This window comes from Cervus canadensis, chromosome 2 (genome assembly GCF_019320065.1).
Source record: "Cervus canadensis isolate Bull #8, Minnesota chromosome 2, ASM1932006v1, whole genome shotgun sequence".
Classification (NCBI taxonomy): Eukaryota; Metazoa; Chordata; class Mammalia; order Artiodactyla; family Cervidae; genus Cervus; species Cervus canadensis.
This window is the reverse complement of record NC_057387.1, coordinates 38,794,379-38,818,100: the sequence shown is the minus strand read 5'-3', so window position 1 is coordinate 38,818,100 and position 23,722 is coordinate 38,794,379. Positions and strand designations below refer to the sequence as shown.

Below are 23,722 nucleotides of genomic sequence, written 5' to 3'. Positions count from 1 at the left end.
AGGGCATTTGGTTTGACAGTCCAGTCAGTAAGAGCGCTTCTGCCCTCTTACTGTGGTGGGATAAACAATGTATATATTCCTAGCAAATTCATTCTAAGACATAACAAATTTATGACTGGATTATAAAATATTTATTTCACTTCCACTAATTCATTGATATTTATTATTACTTAACAAACATTACGATTCAACCTGAATCTTAATTGTGCTGAAAATTTTTACACAAGTTCAGACATAAGTACAGGAAGTTTAAAAAGAAAATTAATGATCTCTAGGAAATTGTAGTATTTCATTTATCCCCAGACTTTCCTGCTTTTCATTTGTTTACTTAATTTTTGCTATGAATTGTGTTCAAAATCATCCACTAAGATTGAGATTGGAGTTTGGGAAGAGTAGAAGAGACAATATTAATTGGTGGATGCAAGGTGAGGGAGGATGAATTTCTTCCAGATGCTTTATTAATATTCTACTGGTGAATAAATGCTAGCCTTTCATTTGGTCTTTAAAATCCACATTTAAAATGAGTACCAAGCACTTCACGAAATTCAGAGTTCTGTGAACTAATTTCTCTCTGAGAGAGGCAATGAATATATCATCAGGAATTATTTTCTCAATATTATCACTGTAGCTTCATCTATTATTAGACATTCCTTGTTCCTTGACCCCAAAATAAGAAATGTATAAGTTCTGTAAGCAGTCTCTTATTTACAATTCAAGCAGTAATTTGTTAACAATAATATAGGCATTGAAACTTAAGTGTATCTTTTGAATTTCATACTATTTATGAAAGAGTACTTCTCCATAGAAGCATAAGCTTCAAATATTTCTTAGTGTTAAAGAGCTGAGTCATATTTTTGTGCACAGATGGTAGCTAAACTTATTGTGATGATTATTTTACAATGTATAAAATATCCAATCATTATGTTGTACAGTGAAACTAATATAATATTGTAAGTCAATTATACATCAATTAAAAATATTGGTATGATGGCTAAAATATTAACTTTTTCAAGTGTGAAAGTGTTAGTCTCTCAGTCCTGTCCGACTTTGTGACCCCAAGGACTGTAGCCTTTGTCCATGCAATTCTCCAGGCAAGAAAACTTGGAGTGGGTTGCCATTTCCTTCTCTAGGGGATGTTCCCCACCCAGGGATGGAATCTGGGTCTCCCACACTGCAGGCAGATTCTTTACCATCTGAGCCATCAGGGAAGGACAGTGGGTAAAATAGCCATAATGACTATAATTTGGGGAATAGAAATGAGATCAATGAATAATGGGCTTTTCTTTATTCTGTGAAGATTTTACCTTACAATAGTGACATAAACATACTAACTTCAAGATTGAATTTATACCCATGAACTTTATAATACAGAAAATATATAAATATCCAGCTTTAGAAAAAGCAAGTCACCAGCAATCTAAAATGTAACAAAAATGTTGCATTTACTACAAGGGAAAAAGGAAAATTTGAGTTTAAAAAGCCTAGAAAATTTAAATACAAGTAAACTAGAGCATAGCCACAAAATTGTGATTTAATAGAAAGTTTTTTCATCCCAAAAGGATTTCTTTCCTCTTTGAATGAATGCCTAATGTCTATCCTGGTGGAAATCCACATTAAATGACTCTGGTCTGTTCTTTATCTCATTTTCCCCATTTTTCACTTATTCTTTATATTTTTTTCTAGATGAAACAGGTTTATTTTTAAGAAAGACTAGAGTGAAAATGGATACTGTAGTTTTTCTAAGAGAATAGGCAGTTTTCTTAAAAAAAGAAAACTAAAAATGCCTATGAACAAATTCTTGTTTTAGTCACTTCTTTCTCAGATATCTGCATAAACAGAGAGGCAAGGACTTAATGCAGTGACTTAGTTGCTATACTATCATGAAGCAATGAATGTTTTGATTGGAAAATGTCTCATAAAACACGATACAACAAAATAGGTTCTTGTAAATCAGTATCACTGCTATGCAACATTTTTCTTGCTGTGAGAAATATACATTATATAAGATATACAATGGGCTTCTCGGGTAGCTCAGCTGGTAAAGAATCCGCCTGCAATGGAAGAAACCCCGGTTCGATTCCTGGGTCAGGAAGATCCACTGGAGAAGGGATAGGCTACCCACTCCAGTATTCTTGGGCTTCCCTGGTGGCTCAATTGGTAAAGAATCCACCTGCAATGTGGGAAACCAGGGTTCAATCCCTGGGTTGGGAAGATCCCCTGGAGAAGGGAAAGGCTACCCACTCCAGTATCTTTGCCTGGAGAATCCCATGGACAGAGGAGCCTGATTGGCTACAGTCCATGGGATTGCAGAATCGGACACGACTGAGCAACTAACACTTTCACTTCACTTTCAAAATATATGATGTATATGTTTATAATAGCCAGGACATGGAAGCAACCGAGATGCCCAACAGCAGACGAATGGATAAGGAAGCTATGGTACATACACACAATGGAATATTACTCAGCCATTAAAAAGAATTCATTTGAATCAGTTCTAATGAGATGGATGAAACTGGAGCCCACTATACAGAGTGAAGTAAGCCAGAAAGATAAAGACCAATACAGTATACTAACGCATATATATGGAATTTTAAAAGATGGTAACGATAACCCTATATGCAAAACAGCAAAAGAGACACAGAGGTACAGAACAGACTTTGGGACTCTGTGGGAGAAGGCGAGGGTGGGATGTTCTGAGAGAACAGCATTGAAACAAGTATACTATCAAGGGTGAAACAGATCACCAGCCCAGGTTGGATGCATGAGATGGGTGCTCAGGGCTGGTGCACTGGGAAGATCCAGAGGGATGGGATGGGGAGGGAGGCAGGAGGGGGGATCGGAATGGGGAACACATGTAAATCCATGGCTGATTCATGTCAATGTATGGCAAAACCACTACAATATTGTAAAGTAATTAGCCTCCAACTAATAAAAAATAAACGGAAAAATAAATAAATATATTGGGAAATCTATTGACCAAAAAAAACCCAAAAAATATGATATAGTCTTTTCCACTATTCACATTTTACAACATTACTCTACAATTTGCACAATCTTCCATACATGCTGCAAATAATTAAAACTTTCTTAGATGCCAGAAATGTACTGTGCCTGGAAAATGTAAGAAAAAGGGTGAAACTCTAAGAAATTCACAAAGTTTAAAGAGAGAAGACAAAATTAACAAATGCAGTACATTGTAAAACACAGGGAGATGAAATAGGTGTACAAGAAAGGTACGCTGATCTAGTTTGGCAATAGGAAGGCTTTCCTAAGAACCTAATATCTGATCTTTATCTTAGGGTAGGTAGATATGGAAGGGATTTTCCTTATAGCATTTTATCTTCTAACCATCCACATCCATGCATAAGGGCATAGGCTCATATATGTTATATATGAGCATATAAAATTGGTTAAAATTTCCTCTATATTTCTATCAATTAATAATATCAGTTATTGCTTTAATTTTTTGTCAATTTTCCTTTGGCAAAAATGAGATAAACTCCTTAAAATTCCATTTAGTATATGCGTTTTCAAATTATAATATTTAAATCAGTTTAGTCATCTGTAGATTTTTTTTTCAATATAAGGGTTTTGAACTAGCTCTTGGTTTCAAACAGCTATAATGATAACTGGAGCATTAAAATCCAATGGCCTATTGATATAAACTGTAGTCGTCTAGTGCCTTAAGGAAATATATGTTTATTCTCAAGTATTAAAATGCATGACAGAAGGTACATGTACCACAAATGGCAACTTAATTTTCCTACCTGTTCAATAACTGTTAGAATGATGTTTCTTAATATCACTGCTCCTCACAACATTCTGATCAATATTCTATCAGGAAAGTTTATTATCATTTATTTGCAAGATTCCCTCAAGGGAAATAAAATACTTTTCAACACATTTCTATTCATTGCTATTTCTGCTATGAGATGTTATAGCAAAATTGTTACTGATCTACTTTTGTGTTATGTCCAATGTAGGGAAACAAAGGATAAGAGAAATATTAATTTCCACAAATTACATACAAAGCTGACTTAAAATTATACTTTCCAGATGAACTAAAGGGAAATAAATGGTAAGGAAATTCCATATTCAATTAAGTAGTAAGTGTATAGATCAGATATTATAATTATTCTATAGGAATGCTTTTGCTGTTTCCACAAGGGTAATTTTAAATGCTTTTGAACTGTGGTGTTGGAGAAGACTCTTTGAGAGTTGCTTGGACTGCAAGGAGATCCAACCAGTTCATCCTAAAGATCAGTCTCGGGTGTTCATTGGAGGGACTGATGTTGAAGCTGAAACTCCAGTACTTTGGCCACCATCAGGAGGAGCTGACTCATTTGAAAAGACCCTGATGCTGGGAAAGATTAAGGGCAGGAGGAGAAGGGGATGACAGAGGATGAGATGGATGGATGGCATCACCAACTCAATGGACATGGGTTTGGGTAGACTCCGGGAGTTGGTGATGGACAGGGAGGTCTGGCGTGCTGCAGCTCATGGGGTCACAAAGAGTCGGACACGACTGAGCGACTGAACTGATCTGAATTTTAAATTGATTCTTGCATCAAAGACAATAACTGCCTGCTGGCTGAATGCAAAAGCTAGCAAAGGCAGAATTCTACCCACTCCAGTATTCTGGCCTGGAGATTTCCATGGACTGTATAATCTATGGGGTCGCAAAGAGTTGGACATGACTGAGCGACTTTCACTTCACTTATCCCTTCTGCCTCAGGAGTTTGTGTTCCTTCAGTACATAAACAAGGTGATTTCACAGACATACAGCAAAGTTCTAAAGTACTTCCTTTGCACATTTCTCAAACTAGGTCTAGATCCCTGTTGCTTAGCAAATTCAAGTTATTGAAATTATATGCAGTCATCATGAATTTAATGCTCTGTTTTCTGGCAGTAGTTGTCATAGGAAATTCCTTTACAGTTTATGTTACATGATTTTATATGTATTTACATCAAATAAATAATACAAATATGTATCCACCTCAACAGAGTCACAGTATTCTATATTTAAAAAATGTAATTAATGATGAAGTTATAAATTCATTGCTAATGAACTTTCATGTCAATTTACAGAACTCAGAAATTAGAAGAAAATGTCTATCTTATCTGTACATTTTAATTAATATGCTTGTTTCATTTATAAATGATGCCATAATTCAAAACTTGTATTTAACTCCTTAGGAAAAGCATTCACTCTTTGAACTCTTGATAAATTCAGATACTAGATGTGATGATTTAAATATACATTTATTAATTTAATTTCACTCCAGCATTGGCTATTATTTTGCCCACTTTATAAATGAGAAAATTGAGACTCAAGGAAATTAACTTATTCTAAGTTGTATTTCTGGGCTTCCCAGGTAGTACTAGTGATAAAGAACCTTCCTGCTAATGCAGGAGATTTAAGAGATGGGGTTTAATCTCTGGGTCAGGAAGATTCCCTGAAGAAGGTCATGGCAACCCACTCCAATATTCTTGCCTGGATAATCCCATGGACAGAGGACCCTGGCAGGCTACAGTCTATATGGTCACAAAGTGTTGAACACAACTGAGTGATTGAGAATGTATGTAAGAATAATAGCCCAATGGTTGTTTTGAGATATATTTCTTTTTCTATCAAGACTATGCTTTTGGCCTGCTAACAAAAAGAAAACAAGCAAACAAATAAAATAATAATAATTATGAGAAAGAAAAGGAGGAAGAGGAGGAGAAAAGTTAAAACAGGCACTTGGTCAGTGGGATAAAATTGTATTCAAAGACAATATTCACTACAAACTAAGTTCATTCCTGGCAGAGAAGTGTTTGGTTGTAAATATTGACTCAAATTTATATCCTGAGTGCATGATAAGTCATTTCAGTTGTGTCTGACTTTTTCTTATCCCACAGACTGTAGCCTGCCAGGCTCCTCTGATCCTGAGAGACAGAATTAAAACCTGTTCATACTCTGTGTATAGGAAGATGTATAGTATGAATATCTCCTAATATAAAGCTATCATTAGAAAACAAGTGTGGCCCCAATTGCTCTGTGCTTTTGAATTACTGAAGAGAAAATGAGACTATGAAACACATTTTAATGTTTACCACATATTTTGTTCATGGAGAGGTTAAAAACTAGATCAAAGAAGGTGCAGGAGAACACTCGATATTGATAGAAGACCTGCAAGAGGCAGGTCTACAGGATTGTTTTATTATAAAAACAGTATAGTAATAGGGAAAAGGCAATAAAGCAAATCTCCTAGGTTCCCTAGTAGCCAATATTTTGAACAAGATTTTTATATTTCACTATAGTTATTTTTTAAAATACAGCCATTGTTTCCAAATCAGAGTAGTTTGACAGTGTAAAACAATCTAACATGCTGATTTCTGAGCTCATACTATTGATACTGTAATAAGGTTTCTATAATTCTTTAAAGAAGCCCTGGACTTCAGACGACACCATGAGCTGAAGTTTAGGGTATCAGCAGAGTCTTTTAAAAAGTCTGCGACATTTTTACAGAGCAGGAGATCTAAGCATAGAGGTGTGAAACTATTTTTCACTGTGACAGATTAAACCTGTCAATTAAAGTGTGTTTAACATTAATAATTATTTTGGCAAATTCAGGAAATTATTCTCTAGGACTTATATATTTCAGTACCATTATAATGTTGCCTGCAGCTTATATATATTATATAAATTTATACACAGAATGGATAATTAGTAGATATTTCAAATAAAAAAATTTTTAAACTTACTCTTTTACCAGGAGGACCTGGTGGGCCAGCCTCACCAGATGGGCCAGGAGGACCCTATAAAATGTGAAAAAAATATCTTTTAAGCAATTTTATGAGTATTATTTTATGGCTTCCAGCACTGTTCAAAATCTGGAATGAAACCAACACGCTTTTTTCATTTCTCCACATCTATTTCCTGGAATATCTCAGCCCTATTTCAGATACTTAAACTTCCTCCAGATATCTATAATTAGAACTGGTAAATTTATATGGAAAACTTCTTCATATAAATAGAAGAAAAAAGTGGAATTGAATTCCTTCTATTTAAAACTGTTTTTTAAGTGCTAATTTATATCTGACATATATCCAATCAATGTACGAATTAATAGAATCATGTGGTTAATAATTCTATTCATATCACATACATCTGTGAACTATGAATCTGTATCTCTAACTTTATCTTGTGCAACACTACCCTTTATTATGCAAAGGAGAACACAACATGCTGGGATATGACCCACAAGTCTTATTCACACAAAATAAACCTATATATCTTTGACTGCAAACATCCAGTGGATATGACTCTAGAGACAAAGTTATGTTGAGTGCAGTTTGTCTTTCACTCCTACTTAAGTAAGCATCCTCCTTACTTCCTCCTTAAATAACCACATGTGGCCGAAGCTACATTAATTTCCCAAATTAAAAATTAAAAAAAATAGTCCAATAATGCTGAGTTCCTTTAGGTTAGAAATTGAAGTAATTCATCCTAATAATAGGCTGATAACCTCATTTTCTTCATCTAAGTCTCACTTGTGACTTTAAAATGATTTTCCATTTAACACAATGGGAGAGATAGTTGAATGTGATCTGGTGTGACAAAATCACTATTATGATACAGCTTTAGTTTTTATTACAAAGGCTGTGCTTATATTTCTTAAATCGTATCAAGTAAGAAACATTCCATGGAAGACTGAATTTAAACTGGAGTTCAAATATGACTGATAATTCATTAAGAAAAATATGTGTACATTTAGCTATGCTTTTGAGAGCCTGATTACTTCTTTAAAATATCTTGAGACTCTGCAGAGACTAAATAAAATAGTGTTCTTACTTACCGGTTGTCCAGGATCTCCATCTTCACCCTTGTCACCACCAACACCATCTTGACCCTATAATCAGCAAAAGAAAATGAACCCAGGTATTTCTCACTATTAACTCACTTTTATCAGAAAAAAAAAAAAAGATATGATGTACCAGCTTAGATAGACAAGAGTATCATTATATTCTTTCAGTTGTTTTCTTTAAGAATTATAGAATCTTTTACTATAAAATTTATGAAATTTCTCCCATATGAAATTAAAAAATATATAGTATGTTCTGAATATAAAGAAAGGGGAAGATATAATTATTATACAAGAAGAGTGCATCCTTTAACTATGAACAAATATGATGCAATTTGAGATATCTGGATTTTAGAATAGACCAAGGTAAAAGCAGAACTGCTGTAATTTTGAAAGAAAAGTAATGCTGCTACTCAGATAATTAAAATGTACAACCCAACAAACTCTGGAACACTAACCCAATGAAGAGATAATAATAATCATGCAATGCAAGTCTCAGTTCAGTGCAGTTCAATTGCTCAGTCGGGTCCGACTATTTGCGACCCCATGAATCGCAGCATGCCAGGCCTTCCTGTCCATCACCAACTCCCAGAGTTTATCCAAACCCATGCCCGTAGAGTCAGTGATGCCATCTGGCCATCTCATGCTCTGTCGTCCCCTTCTCCTCCTGCCCCCAATCCCTCCCAGCATCAGGGTCTTTTCCAATGAGTCAACTCTTCGCATCAGGTGGCCAAAGTATTGGAGTTTCAGCTTCAGCATCAGTCCTTCCAATGAACACCCAGGACTGATCTCCTTTAGGATGGACTGGTTGGATCTCCTTGCAGTCCAAGGGACTCTCAAGAGTCTTCTCCAACACCACAGTTCAAAAGCATCAATTTTTCGGCACTCAGCTTTCTTCACAGTCCAACTCTCACATCCATACATGACCACTGGAAAAACCATAGCCTTGACCAGATGGACTTTTGTTGGCAAAGTAATGGCTCTGCTTTTTGATATGCTATCTAGGTTGGTCATAACTTTCTTTCCAAGGAGTAAGCATCTTTTAATTTCATGGCTGCAGTCACCATCTGCAGTGATTTTGGAGCCAAAAAATAAAGTCTGTCACTGTTTCCACTGTCTCCCCATCTATTTCCCATGAGGTGATGGGACCAGATGCCATGATCTTAGTGTTCTGAATGTTGAGCTTTAAGCCAAATTTTTCACTCTCCTCTTTCACTTTCATCAAGAGGCTTTTTAGTTCCTCTTCACTTTCTGCCATAATGCAAGTCTAATAGTTTTCAAATATACAAATTTTTGTTCTGGTACATGTGGCTACAGTTTACATCTGTCTTTTCTTCCTAATTGTGGGGATCCACTGAAGTAATTAAGGCTTTTCTTTAATTATTAACTGGGAAGATTCCTCATAAAAATAATTCTTTTGTTTTCTCATGATACTTACTGCAGGGCCAGGCTCACCAGGGGGACCAGGATCTCCAGGAAAACCAACAGGACCCTAAGATAATGTTTTAAAAGGAAATAATAAAAAATAGTTTCATATAAAGTCATGATATTCTGAAACTTAAGAGGTAAAAGTCATGGCAAAACCATACAAAATATCTCTCTTCTCCTGCAGAAAAATTGTTTGAAATGATATGATATATGGAATTTAGAAAGATGGTAATGATAACCCTATATGCAAAACAGAAAAAGAGACACAGATGTACAGAACAGACTTTTGGACTCTGTGGGAGAAGGCGAGGGTGGGATGTTATGAGAGAACAGCATCGAAACATGTATATTATCAAGGGTGAAACAGATGACCAGCCCAGGTTGGATGCATGAGACAAGTGCTCAGGGCTGGTGCACTGGGAAGACCCAGAGGGATGGGGTGGGGGAGGGAGGCGGAAGGGGGGATCGGGATGGGGAACACATGTAAATCCATGGCTCATTCATGTCAATATATGGCAAAAACCACTACAATATTGTAAAGTAATTAGCCTCCAACTAATAAAAATAAATGGAAAAAAATAATTAAAACAAAGAATAGCAAAAAAAAAAAATAAAATGATACGAATTGAGAATGCTTATGAATATATAAAATGAAGAAAAGTTAGCCTCACCAACTATGGGTCAAAGTCTCATGATTTCGAGTCTTTCTATGAAAAGTTTCAAGTAGCTTTGCCACAGATGTCACTTTAAAGAGGACCAAGGTCACTCACCGGATTACCCTTAGGGCCATCGTCACCTGGCGGTCCCTTAACACCAGGAGGTCCAGCAGCACCTGGTGGACCAGCTTCTCCTTTCTCTCCTCTTTCTCCTTTGGGACCCTACACAACATAAGAAAAACAATTGATTCTCTTACAAGTTTTAAAACAGCTTCTTAACCTCAGCATATTAGGTCAGGCACTTCTCTGCTGTGGGAGCTTGTCTCCTGCATTGCAAGATGTTTAACACCATCCAGGTGCTTATTACGTAGATGCCAGCAGTTATCCTTCCTCCAAGAGTGACAACCAAAAATGTCTCCAGACATGGCCAAATGTTTTCAGGAAGTCAAGGTCACCCTCAGCTTAAACCAATCTAAGCTAGAATAGTACAATCCTAATACAATTCATATATAATCACTTGATGTAGCAGGGTTTGTTCATTTCTTTTGTGGATAGTCCACCAAAGATATGTGCAATAAATATCTTACAGTTCTTAATGCTCTAACTTATGCACATGTAATATTTTTTAAATTTCTGTGTGAGTCAAAAATATGCAGAAGATAGGCAAAATTATTAAATAAAAAGGCTCTGCATTTGTGATGATTCTTAATGGATTGGAAAGGGAAACCAAGCAACTGAATCGCATCTAGGAGTTAAGTTCCATGTTTAAAATACTCTGAAAGAAATATCTTATCCCTAAAACACTATATTGACAATAAGCCAGCACTTACACCTGTGCCTGCTTCCCCAGGAGGCCCTGGGTTCCCTGCTTCTCCTGGTTCACCCTGTAAAGAAGGGAAATGAGTTATCAGAACACAGAAACGATGTTTTACATTTGTAAAACTGCCTTCAATGATGACTATGACACTTTAAACTAGCCCTTAACTCATTATGTTGTTTAAAAAGCAGGGACAGCTTTGATAAAAAGAAGAAACTTTTTCAGTTACTGACCTTAATACTTTATTTCTCACAACTGGGGAGATATTAATAGAACTGAATATGCTGGATGCTACAATTCTCATCAGTTAGTTAATAGCCAGAACATTAAGCCAAGTTACCACCAAACCACACAAAACAGACATTCACATGTTTCCGAAAAACTGTGTATTGTGTTGCATCAATATTCACATTACAATTAAGTTTATGGATTAAACAATTTAAAAATGTTTTCTTTCTAAAATATTAAATTGCTCTAATCAAACAATTTGGTAGTATTTTGATAATCCTATAAAATTAGTTAGTAGAGGTCTGAAGAGGTCTAAAGTGGAGCTATAAATACAAAAAGACTATTTGTAATATGCATATTGATACTTAGATACTAATTAAAATTTCTCCTTTTGAGTCTATATGTATATATATGTGTGTGCATATATATATATATATACATATATATATATATATATAGTTAAGTCACTAGGTCATGACTGACCCTTTTGCAATCCCATGGACTATAGCCTGCCAGGCTCCTCCATCCATGGAATTCTCCAGGCAAGAATGCTGGAGTGGGTTGCCATTTCCCTCTCCTGTGTGTGTGTGTGTGTGTATATATATATTTCCTTCTCCAGTATATATACTTCTCCAAATATATAGGTAGTTTTTATGATTTCCACATATAGATATGGATGGCTATTTTCTGACTCAGTGGAATAATAAATAAACCTCCTAGACTAATAGGTTTTCTCTTGTGAAAGTCTGTTATTAACTCCTCATACTTAGAAATGCATACAAACATAATATTCTGTTCAAGTAATCATTCAAGTGAAGTAATACAGTACATTGATGTGCCATGCATGTTTCTATACAAAACTTGCAGTACTAGAAAATCTGAAGTAAAAATTATTCTAATTAAAAAAAAATGAGGCCTGAATTTCCTTTAATTTTTAACTTAGCTATTTCTAATGTTCCTGGCACAAACCCTCTGTTCATGAATTGGTTTGAAATCAAATATAAACATAATTCCAAAGGAGAGACTATTTTGTGTACACAATTTCTTATTCTTTGAGAATATGCACATATTTTAACTTTTGCAATTGTCTGCATAATGAGGGAAGAGATCAAGTACTTTCTAAGAATTTATTAGTACTATTATTGTGTATAAATTACTTTCTCTCAAGATAAGTAGAAAATATTTCCAATTATCTTGAATAAACTTTACAAGTAAAATATTATATTTACATTATTTCCAAAGCAATGAATCATTCATCAATCCCAGGATGATGGAATAAAATGTAGGTAATATTTTAAGAGTCATTATTCACATCTTTGAAAAAACTTAAGCGGCTTGCCATTCAAATCAACTGTAAAATGTCCATATTAAATTCGTTATATATAGAATGTATATAATATACTGCATAACCTCAATCAGATGGAATTTAAAAAAGCCAAGCTCACTCAAGCAGAGAGTACATTGGTGGTCACTGGGGGTTGGAGATTGGGAGCCATGGGGAGATGTTAGTCAAAGGGTTCAAAATTTCAGATACTCAAGATGAATAAGTTCTAGAGATCTAATATGTAGCAGTATGACTAAATATATATGAAAATTACATTTTTGGTTACAGTATAGACAAATGTGCACAATATAAATAGCAATTACTTAAGATGATATTATCTTTAAAGGTCCCATTTAAAATTGAAAAGGGATTGGAACAAGATTACAAGTAAAGCAATAAAACAGTGTAACAAGACTGGATTATACAAATTAAATATTTCTACTATCAACAAGGCTAACCATGCTTATTCTAAGTAATAGTAGTATATTTACAATAATGTAAATTCTATGAAGACCACTGGCATATGAAAGAGGTGGTAGATTATACATTTATTATTACTTATCATTTAACCATTTTATCCCATTCTGTAACACACTTGTTCAGATTAAAGCCCCCTTCAGAAGGGACAGCAAATTACTCTGTCTAAATTCATAAAACATGCATTCATTGTTTTGAGGAAAACACTAAAGTACAAAATCCATCTATAGCAAATATATATTACACAGAAAACAAGTTAAATTTATTTAAGCAAAGTGCAGCATGACTAAAGTAGCTTAGCTTTTCTTTTTTCTGTTGAATTTGGGACTGAAAATAAATTTCCAGCATAAAAGTGAGAAAGCATTAAAATCAAATCAGATTCGATCTCAAAAATCTATAATCTACATCAAAGTACACCCTAGATTCAAAGTATAGCCAGAATCTATACTCTAGATTCTGAAGAAAAGAAAAGAAAATTAGGATTTTATTTCTATCTTGCTGTCACATAGAAAAGTTTTTAAACAGAGACAAATAAAACTCTGTTTTTTTTTAGTACAACAAATTTAGATGTTTTAATTGTAAGAAGTCAAACACCTATCTTGATTGACCGAATTATTCTATGAAGATGCAAAAGTGGCCAGATGTTACCAGATAGACTTTAAGCAAATGGAAACAGTATGGGAAGGGAATTTCCCAAAGCTCCAAACATCTGGCATCCATGCTTATCTTCTAGAGTAGGGCAGAGGATAAAACCATTAAAGAAGCAACTTAAGTACTTAACAGTATTCCCACTGTACCCAAAAGCTTTAGGAAACAAAATAAGTTGAAAAAGTTGTAAAATGGTTTTAGAATTTGCCATATGGGCAGAAAACTAAAATTAGAGACTAGTCCTCACAATTATTTGTTCAGTATTAGAACCAAAAGAAGATGATGCAAAAGGAAGAAAGAGGAAAGGTGTGGGCTACCTTCATCTGTCTATTACTGTGATACCATCAGATAGCAGTCTTCTCTTCTGTTAGTCTTCCTATGACAACTCAACTCAAAGAAAAGGTTCTATCAATTCCATTCTCAATTTATCTGCATTTTTTAAAACAGAAACTTAAAATTTAAGAATATAAACCAAGAGTTAGTCAATCAGAATTAAAGCACTAGCCTTCTTATGAAGTAAGAATTAGATGAAAGTGAAAGTATTAGTCGCTCACTCATGGTGTTTGACTCTTTGCAACTCCATGAGCTGCAGCCCACCAGGCTCTGCTGTCCATGGGATTCCCCAGGCAAGAATACTGGAGGGGGTTGCCATTTCCTTCTCCAGGGGAAGAATTAGATAATAACTTTCAAATATTTCTAATTTAGTAATTAAGAAACTATTTAAATAGGCAATTATATAAAATTAATTATAATCAAAATGCTAGAATGTGGGTGTTGGGAAGAAATAAACACTAAAGTACTAGATTCTCAACCAATTACATATCTTTTCTGAGGACTAAATCTTTTAACAAAAATAAATCAATGAGTATAATATATGATGCATCAAAATTTTTGAGACTAAACAACAGAATCACTTTTATGATTAGGATAAGTCTATACTTCTGATATTTATTATCAAAACTGAAACAAACACAGGAAATTTCTAAATTTTTTCCACTGCGTAATTTATGGCATGACATTTCTACGCCTCAAACTGACGAAGAATTTATTTTTTTAGTAAAGCAATATCAATGTTAATTTTCTTGAAAGTTCTTTTAAGAAATGAGAGTGAATGTATAAATAACAAATCAAAGAATCATTTTATCATTTTTATAAAAAGGAAAAGCAGATATTTTAAATAAAATCATTTTCATGATAAAGGGAAACTATTCAGAGCCCAGATACTATATCAATGCCAACTATTTTGAAAAGTGCCAAAGACATAGTATTACTAATGAAAAAATAAAGTAAATTGAAGTCGCTCAGTTGTGTCCGACTCTTTGCAACCCCATGGACTGTAGCCTGCCAGGCTCCTCCATCCATGGGATTTCCAGGCAAGAATACTGGAGTGGGTTGCCATTTCCTTCTCCAAGGGATCTTTCCAACCCAGGGATTGAACCCGGGTCTCCTGCACTGCAGGCAGACTCTTTACTGTCTGAACCACCAAGGAAGCTCAATTAGTAATGAAAATACAACTCCAAATATGACCAAATGAATGATTAATTCTTTTGTATTGTGAAGGATTCTTTTCTCCCGTTTAAGTGAGCTGCATCAACCAATCTCTTCTATTTTCACTAGAATGTTACCACAGACACGGTCTAATCAAATATACCTGGGTTAAAGTGGATCTTGATTTAGTCACTTTCTATTGACAAAACCTTGATGAAATTACTGATATTCTCAATATTCTGCTCACTCAACCTAAATATGTGGATAAAATATTATCATCGTGGGGTGGTTGTGTTAATTACAAGGAGTAATCCATTTACACCACTCAGCACCATGACTGGCAATAAAAAATGTTACACCTCTAAGTCATTTTACTTTTAATTTATTTAACTATCACAGAAGATGATATAAATACGTGCAAAACATTTAGAAAGACACAACTATTATAAGCACTTAAAATACTAACTGATATTATTAAAGTCCCAAATTCTTGCTACCGTAACTGTCTATCACTGCATCCCTTACCTTTTCTCCAACACCACCAACTGAGCCAATGGATCCTGGGGGTCCTTGTGGTCCCTGTGGTGTAAGAAAGGGAATACAGTTATCCTTACTCTTGTAATAAGATATAAATTCATAAACACACATCCACTTGTTCTCAAAGAGAGAAATATGTGCAAGAATATCTCAAGTCATTTGAAAGATGAGACAAGATGATGAACTTTATGGAATTGTCAAATGTACTGGATAGCAAATAATTTAATTGTTTTAAATTGATTTTCAAATGCACCAGAATTCTGGAGATAAAGCAGAAGACTTTCCAACTCTAGTCATGTCAGTTGATACTTGGAACATAATTTCCATCTCTCAGCCAATTGAGTAGATCAGATTTAGAGGATGGTTTTGCAGATTTTCTTAGTGGATCAAAATATGACTGATTAAGAATACTACAATCCATGCAAAAACAATATAAACCATCTCTTAGTCTTTAAATTACTTAGGAGAATTAAAACCTAAAAGCATTTTTATTATTACATCTGCATGTAATTTATTTTACCTAGTTCTGGCCTGCCAGAATTAAAACCAGGAATAACAGAAGAGCAATAAAGACAAGAATAAATAACTTGCTCTTTGTGAAAAGGGAAAGTCAAATGGAAACAGAACACCAAAATCTATAAATTTGTTAATAGTAACAATAAGATAAATATGACATTACATTCCTATAATATTAGAACAGTCAGTCAACAGTTAAGCTTGGGGGAGATCATTTATACAATTAAGAGGAAACATTTTTTTACAGGGTAAGAAGTACATATATTATCATGCCCATGTTACTCTGATATATTCTACAGAAGAAAATACAAAATTGCAAAACTTTTAGATAAAGGATGTTTGGAACACAGACCTAAGCTAGTATAGTCAAGGCAATTACAAACCATCTCCTCAAGCAGTTGTAAAAGATAAAGGGTTAAATCTGAAACAATTCAGCAGCAGTGTAGAATTATTATGTGCAAGACAGTAATTTGAACCGAACAATGCAGTACTTTAGTGAATATTTTTCACTCAATATATATTTCTCACTAAATATATATTGCATGTAAACTTTGTACCCATATTATATTAATATTTGTAGGAACTAGCTCCCTACAAAGCCTTTCTTTTCCTTTAAATAAAATGGAGTGAGTAAATGACCCTTGAGCTACTGTTCATGTAAACATTTCAAAGGAGTGTAATAATTATCCCCACTGTATTTTAAATACTACCTGCCATTACATAATATCTATATAACTCCAAAATAACTAACATATTTCACAGTCTTACATCAGCTCCATTAGGACCTTGAGGACCTCTTGGGCCTGGAGGACCAGGTGGACCCTGTAAGAGAAGAATATTAATGTTTATGAAGACCGAACTCAAATGCATTCCTGATATTTTCATTCTGTGATTGAGAAAACAAAAAGAAGCTTCAGCCTGCCAAATCAAAGTCATAAAGCATATCAGGGTTGTAAGTCATTCTTGATGGATACATCATGTTAGCAAATGCTTCTTTACACATAGATATGGGGAAATCAGAACTGCAAGAAGAACAATTTAATTAAAAATTATAAAAGTCTATTATACTATCCAGTACAATGAATTCATAATACAACTAAAATATTATATGCCAGAATATACTAGAATGCCAGAGTATAAAGTGGACATAAAGTTGGGAAAACAAACAGTGCTTGAGTAGATTTAGAATTCATTAATTCTATATTTTTTATTTGTATATTTTTACTTTTTTAATGCCAGCTCTCATGTTATATATGCTAGAACTGGAATAAGATTAACTGTTTAGTTGTCATCCTTAAATCAAGGTTCTTGCTCCTGACTATGCATTAAAATTACCTTTGGACAAATTTTGTAAAATACTGATGGCCAGAACCCCTTACTTCAAGACTGTGTTTAAATTCATCTGTAGTAAATCCCAGGGCATTAGTACTTCTTTAGAGGTCACAATTTATTCTCATGTCATGGTTGACTATTAGCTATTAGCTATCACCATAAGTCAGAGAGAATGTATTACTGATTCAGCGGACCATAGCAAGAGTATTCAGAGAGAAGCTTGCTATGCAGCTGAAACTGTTTAGGGTATTAATTAATTTTTTTGAATGGGCAATGTTTATGTTTTTTGTTCCTTATAAAATCTAACATGTAAGTATAAGATTATCAAAATATGTATTTTGAAGGAAGCAAATATTGGAGGCAATGTTTATCAAAGGGAAAGAGCAATTAGGAAATGTATTCATTCCATTATAGATGTCAATGACCCTGGCTTATTTTTTTCCTTACAAAAATAGTTCTTGATCAACAAATATATGTATTTTAAATTTTTAGCTGAAATATTAAATTTAGAGCAAAAATCCAGAATCAATAATTGCATATTATTATGCCAAAGCATTCTGATTAAGATAAAATCCCTCATTAAATTAAGAATTTGTTTCAAAGTATAATTAATTTTTAATAGTGTGTTAACATTTGTTAGTTACCCAAATCCTGGGTAACTATTATCTATTATTTACCTGTTTCACATCAAAGGCCAGAGTTAAAGCTAAAGACTAAAAAAAAACCCAAAGTGTAGCAGTTTATATATACCTAACAATACATACACAGAGAAATAAAACAGATATAACAATACATCAACCAAAGAATGTGTCATATGTGTGCACAACATTATTCCAAACAGAGAAAAAGGAAAGATAGAGAAATATTCAAGACAGTGAGAGAAACTTTAAAAGTGTCAGGTGCAAGTCTGGGTGAGGAACAGGGAGGCAACAATCTGAAAAGTCATTACCTTTAGGACTACTTTGTTCATATTAATAAACCTTGAGAAAGATACAAGTAATGTGGAAATTCACAATATACATCAATTCTAGAAAATAAAAACTTACCATGGGACCAACATCCCCATTTTCTCCTTTTTCACCGGGTGGGCCTGGAAGACCCTAAGAAAATATAAATAGAGAAACAGTAAAATTCATTCATGTATTTAAAAAGAAATATTTGTCCAATTTCTCGTATAGAATTCAAAGTTAAATACAGCTAAATAAGAACACGGAATTAAGACTCATAAACTATCATCTGTCAAAATACATATAATGCAAATATTGACTAAATATTAGGGAATCATATATGTACATTCACAAAATTCACACTTTGAGTAGTATTATACTTTTTGATTTCAATTACAAGAACTAAACACATAATTTGTTCTGAGAATTTATAAATACCTAATCATTTTCTCCATCTTTTATGAGTAGTATATGGAATTAACACTGCAAAAATGTTTTTGAAAAATCTTGTTCCAAATTATTTTAGGACACCTTATCCTGGTGAGGATTTTATAGATAGGAACAGTTAGACAAAACTCCTTTGAAAATAAATATTCCATCCAATATATGTCCAGGGTTACAAATATCTTCTGAACTCTTGACCTGTTAATTCCACTTCTGGATCTTAAAAACTCATAAGGCCATGAGACCTGATATATTACACTTCCTTTATTCACTCAAATCTATTTCCTTTATGTTCAGTTGTAGTGTAATAGCTTTAGGAGAGGTTCTATGCTATTGAATAAAATCAGAGCAGCTGCACTCAGATTTCACCTGGCCCTATCCTTATGGGCCAGCAAAAAAAATTACTGTACTCCCTCTTGATTTTCCTAATTCTCCCAGCATATCTGTTTATATTTCCTCTTTTATATTACAAAACTTTGTACACATTTGAATCATATACTTAAAAACACATTTGTACCACTTGTTTGCATACTTATACTCATGGGATGTCAAGGTTGTATATTGTCACCCTGCTTATTTAACTTATATGCAGAATATATCATGAAAAATGATGGGCTGGATGTAGCACAAGCTGGAATCAAGATTGCCAAAATCACTTCAGATGGTGACTGCAGCCATGAAATTAAAAGACACGTGCTCCTTGGAAGAAAAGCTATGACCAACCTAGACAGCATAGACAATACTTTGCCAAAAGCAGAGACATTACTTTGCCAAAAAAGGTCTGTCTAATCAAGGCTATGATTTTTTCAGTAGTCATATATGGATGTGAGACTTGCACTATAAAGAAAGCTGAGCACAGAAGAATTGATGCTTTTGAACTGTGGTGTTGGAGAAGACTCTTGAGAGTCCCTTGGACTGCAAGGAAATCCAACCAGACAATCCTAAAGAAAATCAGTCCTGAATATTCATTGGAAGGACTGATGCTGAAGCTGAAACTCCAGTACTTTGGCCACCTGATGTGAAGAACTGACTCACTGGAAAAGACCCTGATGCTGGGAAAGATTGAAGGTGGGAGGAGAAGGGGACGACAGAGGATAAGATGGTTGGATGGCATCACTGACTCAATGGATATGAGTTTGAGTAAGCTTCAGGAGTTGGTGCCGGACATGGAAGCCTGGTGTGTTGCAGTCCATAGGGTGGCAAAGAGTCGGACACGACTGAGCAACTGAACAGAACTGAACTCATTGGACATTGCTCTTTCAGGTCAATCTTTTGTCTCTAACAACTGGCAGAGCATCATGGAAAAATTGAGATTTTAATGAAATTTTGAATTTATTTTTTAATTAATTAATATTAATTGGAAGCTAATTACTTTACAATATTGTAGTGGTTTTTGCCATACATTCAAATGAATCAGCCATGGGTATACATGTGCCCATCAGCAGACTAATGGATAAGAAAGCTGTGGTACATATACACGATGGACTATTACTCAGCCACTAAAAAGAATACATTTGAATCAGTTCTCATGAGGTGGATGAGACTGGAGTCTATTATACGGAGTGAAGTAAGTCAGAAAGAAAAACACCATACTGTATACTAATGCCTATATATGGAACTTAGAAGAACTGTAAAGATAACCCTATATTCGGGACAGCTAAGGAGACACAGATGTATAGAACAGTCTATTGGACTCCATGGGAGAGAGCGAGGGTGGGATGATCTGAGAGAATAGCACTGAAATATGTATATTATCATATGTGAAACAGACCGCCAGTCCAGATTCGATGCATGAGACAGGGTGCTCAGGGCTGGTGCACTGGGATGACCCAGTGGGATGGGATGGGGAGGGAGGTGGGAGAGGGGTTCAGGATGGGGAACACGTGTACACCCATAGTTGATTCATGTCAATGTATGGCAAAACCCACTACAATACTGTAAAGTAATTAGCTTCCAATTAAAATAAATAAATTTAAAAAAAGGAAAAAAGGTAATCTTGGATATATGATATTTTTATCCTTATCTTATTATATTTCAGTTTTTAAATGCTGGGAATAAGCCATTAAATTGTTTTTGTGATGTACCAACTCCATATGATTCTCAGTTTGGAGAGAGGATACTTTACTGAGTGTATTTGTAAACTTTTTAATGTTCTATATATTCATTTGTATGAGGAAATCTTAATTACTGATTTATAACAACATATACCAGAATTTCATTTATTTTTTTTCTCATTTGTAAGTTAGATGTCTAGGAAAATAGCCTATCATATGTACTTCTTAAATGGTTATCATCAACTGATGCTAGCTTCTAGAATTACTAAAGAAGTTCCTAAGAGGAAATAGCCAGGTAGTGTTTCCAATTATATCCTGCTTAAAAATAATCTGAAAGAGGTCACCAAAATGTTAGGTTCCAAGATCCACAACCAAGGAGATTCTAATTCATTGATGGAGAACATGAACTCAAATTCTTAAAAAGACAAGTAGATTTTTAACACAGATGAAATAAACGTTTCAGCTTAAGCTCATTTCCTTAAGTAGTAAGCATTACAACGTAAACATAATTAAGCTCTTATAAACACCACATAAATTAACAATCACATTCCTTATCTCCCACCAACTGTAGTGTACAGTGCATCTGATTTATGATCTCCAAATTGAATGTTATATAAATATTAGTTCATAATTGTATTTCTATAACACGCCTAGTCTGCATTGCTGTTTTTATTTATGCATATATTATTATTGATATTAGTTCAGTAGAAACCACCCAATAGAAAAATACTGAAATATTTATCTCTTTTTATGAAGTTTGATTATAGTTCAAGTTCTTCCGCATTGCAGACGGATTCTTTACAGTTGAGCCACAAGGGAAGCCTGAGAATACTGGAGTGGGTAGCCTATCTCTTCTCCAGCAGATCTTCCTGACTCAGTAATTGAACCAGGGTCTCCTGCATTGCGGGGTTATTCTTTACCAACTGAGTTATCAGGGAAGCCCCAAGTTTAGACAGAATATTCTTATTATTCAAATTAGTAGAAACACAATGAGTCAAATGCTTTTCTTGCGGCAACTAAACGTGCAAAATGGCACTCCAGTGTTAATCAGTTTTCAATGTCACAGCTCTTTCCTAAGGGGTAATTTATGCATAGAGAGATTCTGCTATAAGGTCTGTTAATTTAAAATCATTTACCTCTTAAATGATGAAACAAATGAATTCAGGCCAAGAGCTTTCATTCTATATGTGTTCTTCATTTGTAGACAAATAGTAAGCGACTACTACATTTTTATTATTTATGTCTAATATAATTGCTAACATCTATTCTGCCACAAAGACTCAATTAAAGGATGCAAGATGCAATTGTGAGCATGTTAATTACATTAGCATCTTTTCAGATTCCTGATTTAAAGAGGTACTCTGGGAAAATATAATCAATTTTGGGGGGAATTGATTTCTTGAGTCACCTTCATCAAAGATCATATTTCTTACTCTGTGTAAATGAAGGCTTTTTAAAATATAATATTTTGTAAATATAAGTTACAAGGTACCTTTTTTAATCATGAGAACTGAATTTCTTAATTATGACCTTATAGAATTCAGAATAATCAGTTAACTGAACAAGCAGAAAATGAATGGTAATATATACATCAGCAATCTAATTTCTAATGCCTTGTTATTTTCAAATATATGTGCTGCTCACATATACTGATATATATTGCTCAGGATTGCTTATTTATTATCATATAATAAGTATAAATGTGGCTTCCCTGCTTTCTCAGAGGTAAAGAATCCGCCTGCCCATGCAGGAGACCCGAGTTCAATCCCTGGGTTGGGAAGATCCCCTGGAGAAGGAAATGACAACCCTCTCCAGTATTCTTGCCTGCAAAATCCCATGGACAGAGGAGCCTGGTGGGTTACAGTCCATGGGGTCGCAAAGAGTTGGACACAACTTAGCAACTAAACAATAGCAATAAGAATAAAAGGGTTAAATGAAAATATGATATGACTCTTATACTACCCAAGTTGAAAAGGAACTATTTTGGCAATAAAAAAATGTAGAAAATTACAATATTATGTTCACTGGTAGACATCCATTGAGGGCTATAACAATAATTGTTATATTTTAATAATGTAACATAATTCTATACATAATAAGGTACTTAATATTAAACATTATTATGAACTAGGTGATTTAATCATTTCTAAAATTGCTAATGTGGCATAACTAATATCCATATGTACCCAAATATCATTTAAAACAAAATTTTATGATCTTTTAGAGAATCACTAGGTAAGTATCAAATAAGCAAGTGGCAGAAGAAAGCCAGACGTTTCCACAGTTTGTAGGAAGCAGTTAACTATCTACTATGCAATGTTTTGCCTAAGAACCCAGTTATAAGCTATATTTAAAGACAATTTCTTGTTTTAGAATGTAATACTTCCTAATGGGCTTACTAAAATACAAATTATTATTCTAAATATAAGAAGTTATTTTAAAGATTATTTTAATCATTTAAATTATTTAAATGATTGAAGCAGAAGCTCCAATACTTTGGCCACCTAACAGGAAGAACTGATTCATTGGAAAAGACCCTGATGCTGGGAAAGATTGAAGGCAGGAGGAGAAGGGGATGACACAGGATGAGATGGTTGGATGGCATCACCGACTCAATGGACATGAGTTTGAGCAAGCTCCAGGAGTTGGTTATGGACAGGGAAACCTGGTGTGTTGCAGTCCATGGGGTTGCAGAATCGGACATGACTGAGCGGCTGAACTGAACTGAATGTTAATTTGTTTATTTTACCTATTGTGAAAGTGTTAGTCGCTAGGTCCTTCCTGACTCTTTGTGACCCCATGGATTGTAGCCTGCCAGCATCCTCTGTTTACAGAACTGTACAGGCAAAAATACCGGAGTGGGTAGACATTCGCTTCTCCAGGGGAATCTTCCTGACCCAGGGCTAGAACCCAGTCTCCTACATGATACGTAGATTATTTATGGTCTGAGCCACCAGGGAAGGGAAGCCCATTTTA

General features: G+C 34.4%; 1 protein-coding gene across 6 annotated transcripts in view; it reads right to left on the bottom strand.

Moving 5' to 3' along the window:
• Window positions 1-23,722, bottom strand: part of COL11A1 (collagen type XI alpha 1 chain) — a 210,274-nt gene that overhangs the window by 23,198 nt on the left and 163,354 nt on the right. For all 6 annotated transcript variants that reach the window (XM_043460500.1, XM_043460499.1, XM_043460501.1 and 3 more), the window contains 8 exons: window positions 18,348-18,401; window positions 16,738-16,791; window positions 15,442-15,495; window positions 10,765-10,818; window positions 10,049-10,156; window positions 9,289-9,342; window positions 7,845-7,898; window positions 6,751-6,804 (listed from right to left, as the gene is read on the bottom strand). In XM_043460500.1, the coding sequence (XP_043316435.1) occupies window positions 6,751-6,804; window positions 7,845-7,898; window positions 9,289-9,342; window positions 10,049-10,156; window positions 10,765-10,818; window positions 15,442-15,495; window positions 16,738-16,791; window positions 18,348-18,401 (486 nt within the window). The remainder of the gene's footprint in view (window positions 1-6,750; window positions 6,805-7,844; window positions 7,899-9,288; window positions 9,343-10,048; window positions 10,157-10,764; window positions 10,819-15,441; window positions 15,496-16,737; window positions 16,792-18,347; window positions 18,402-23,722) is intronic.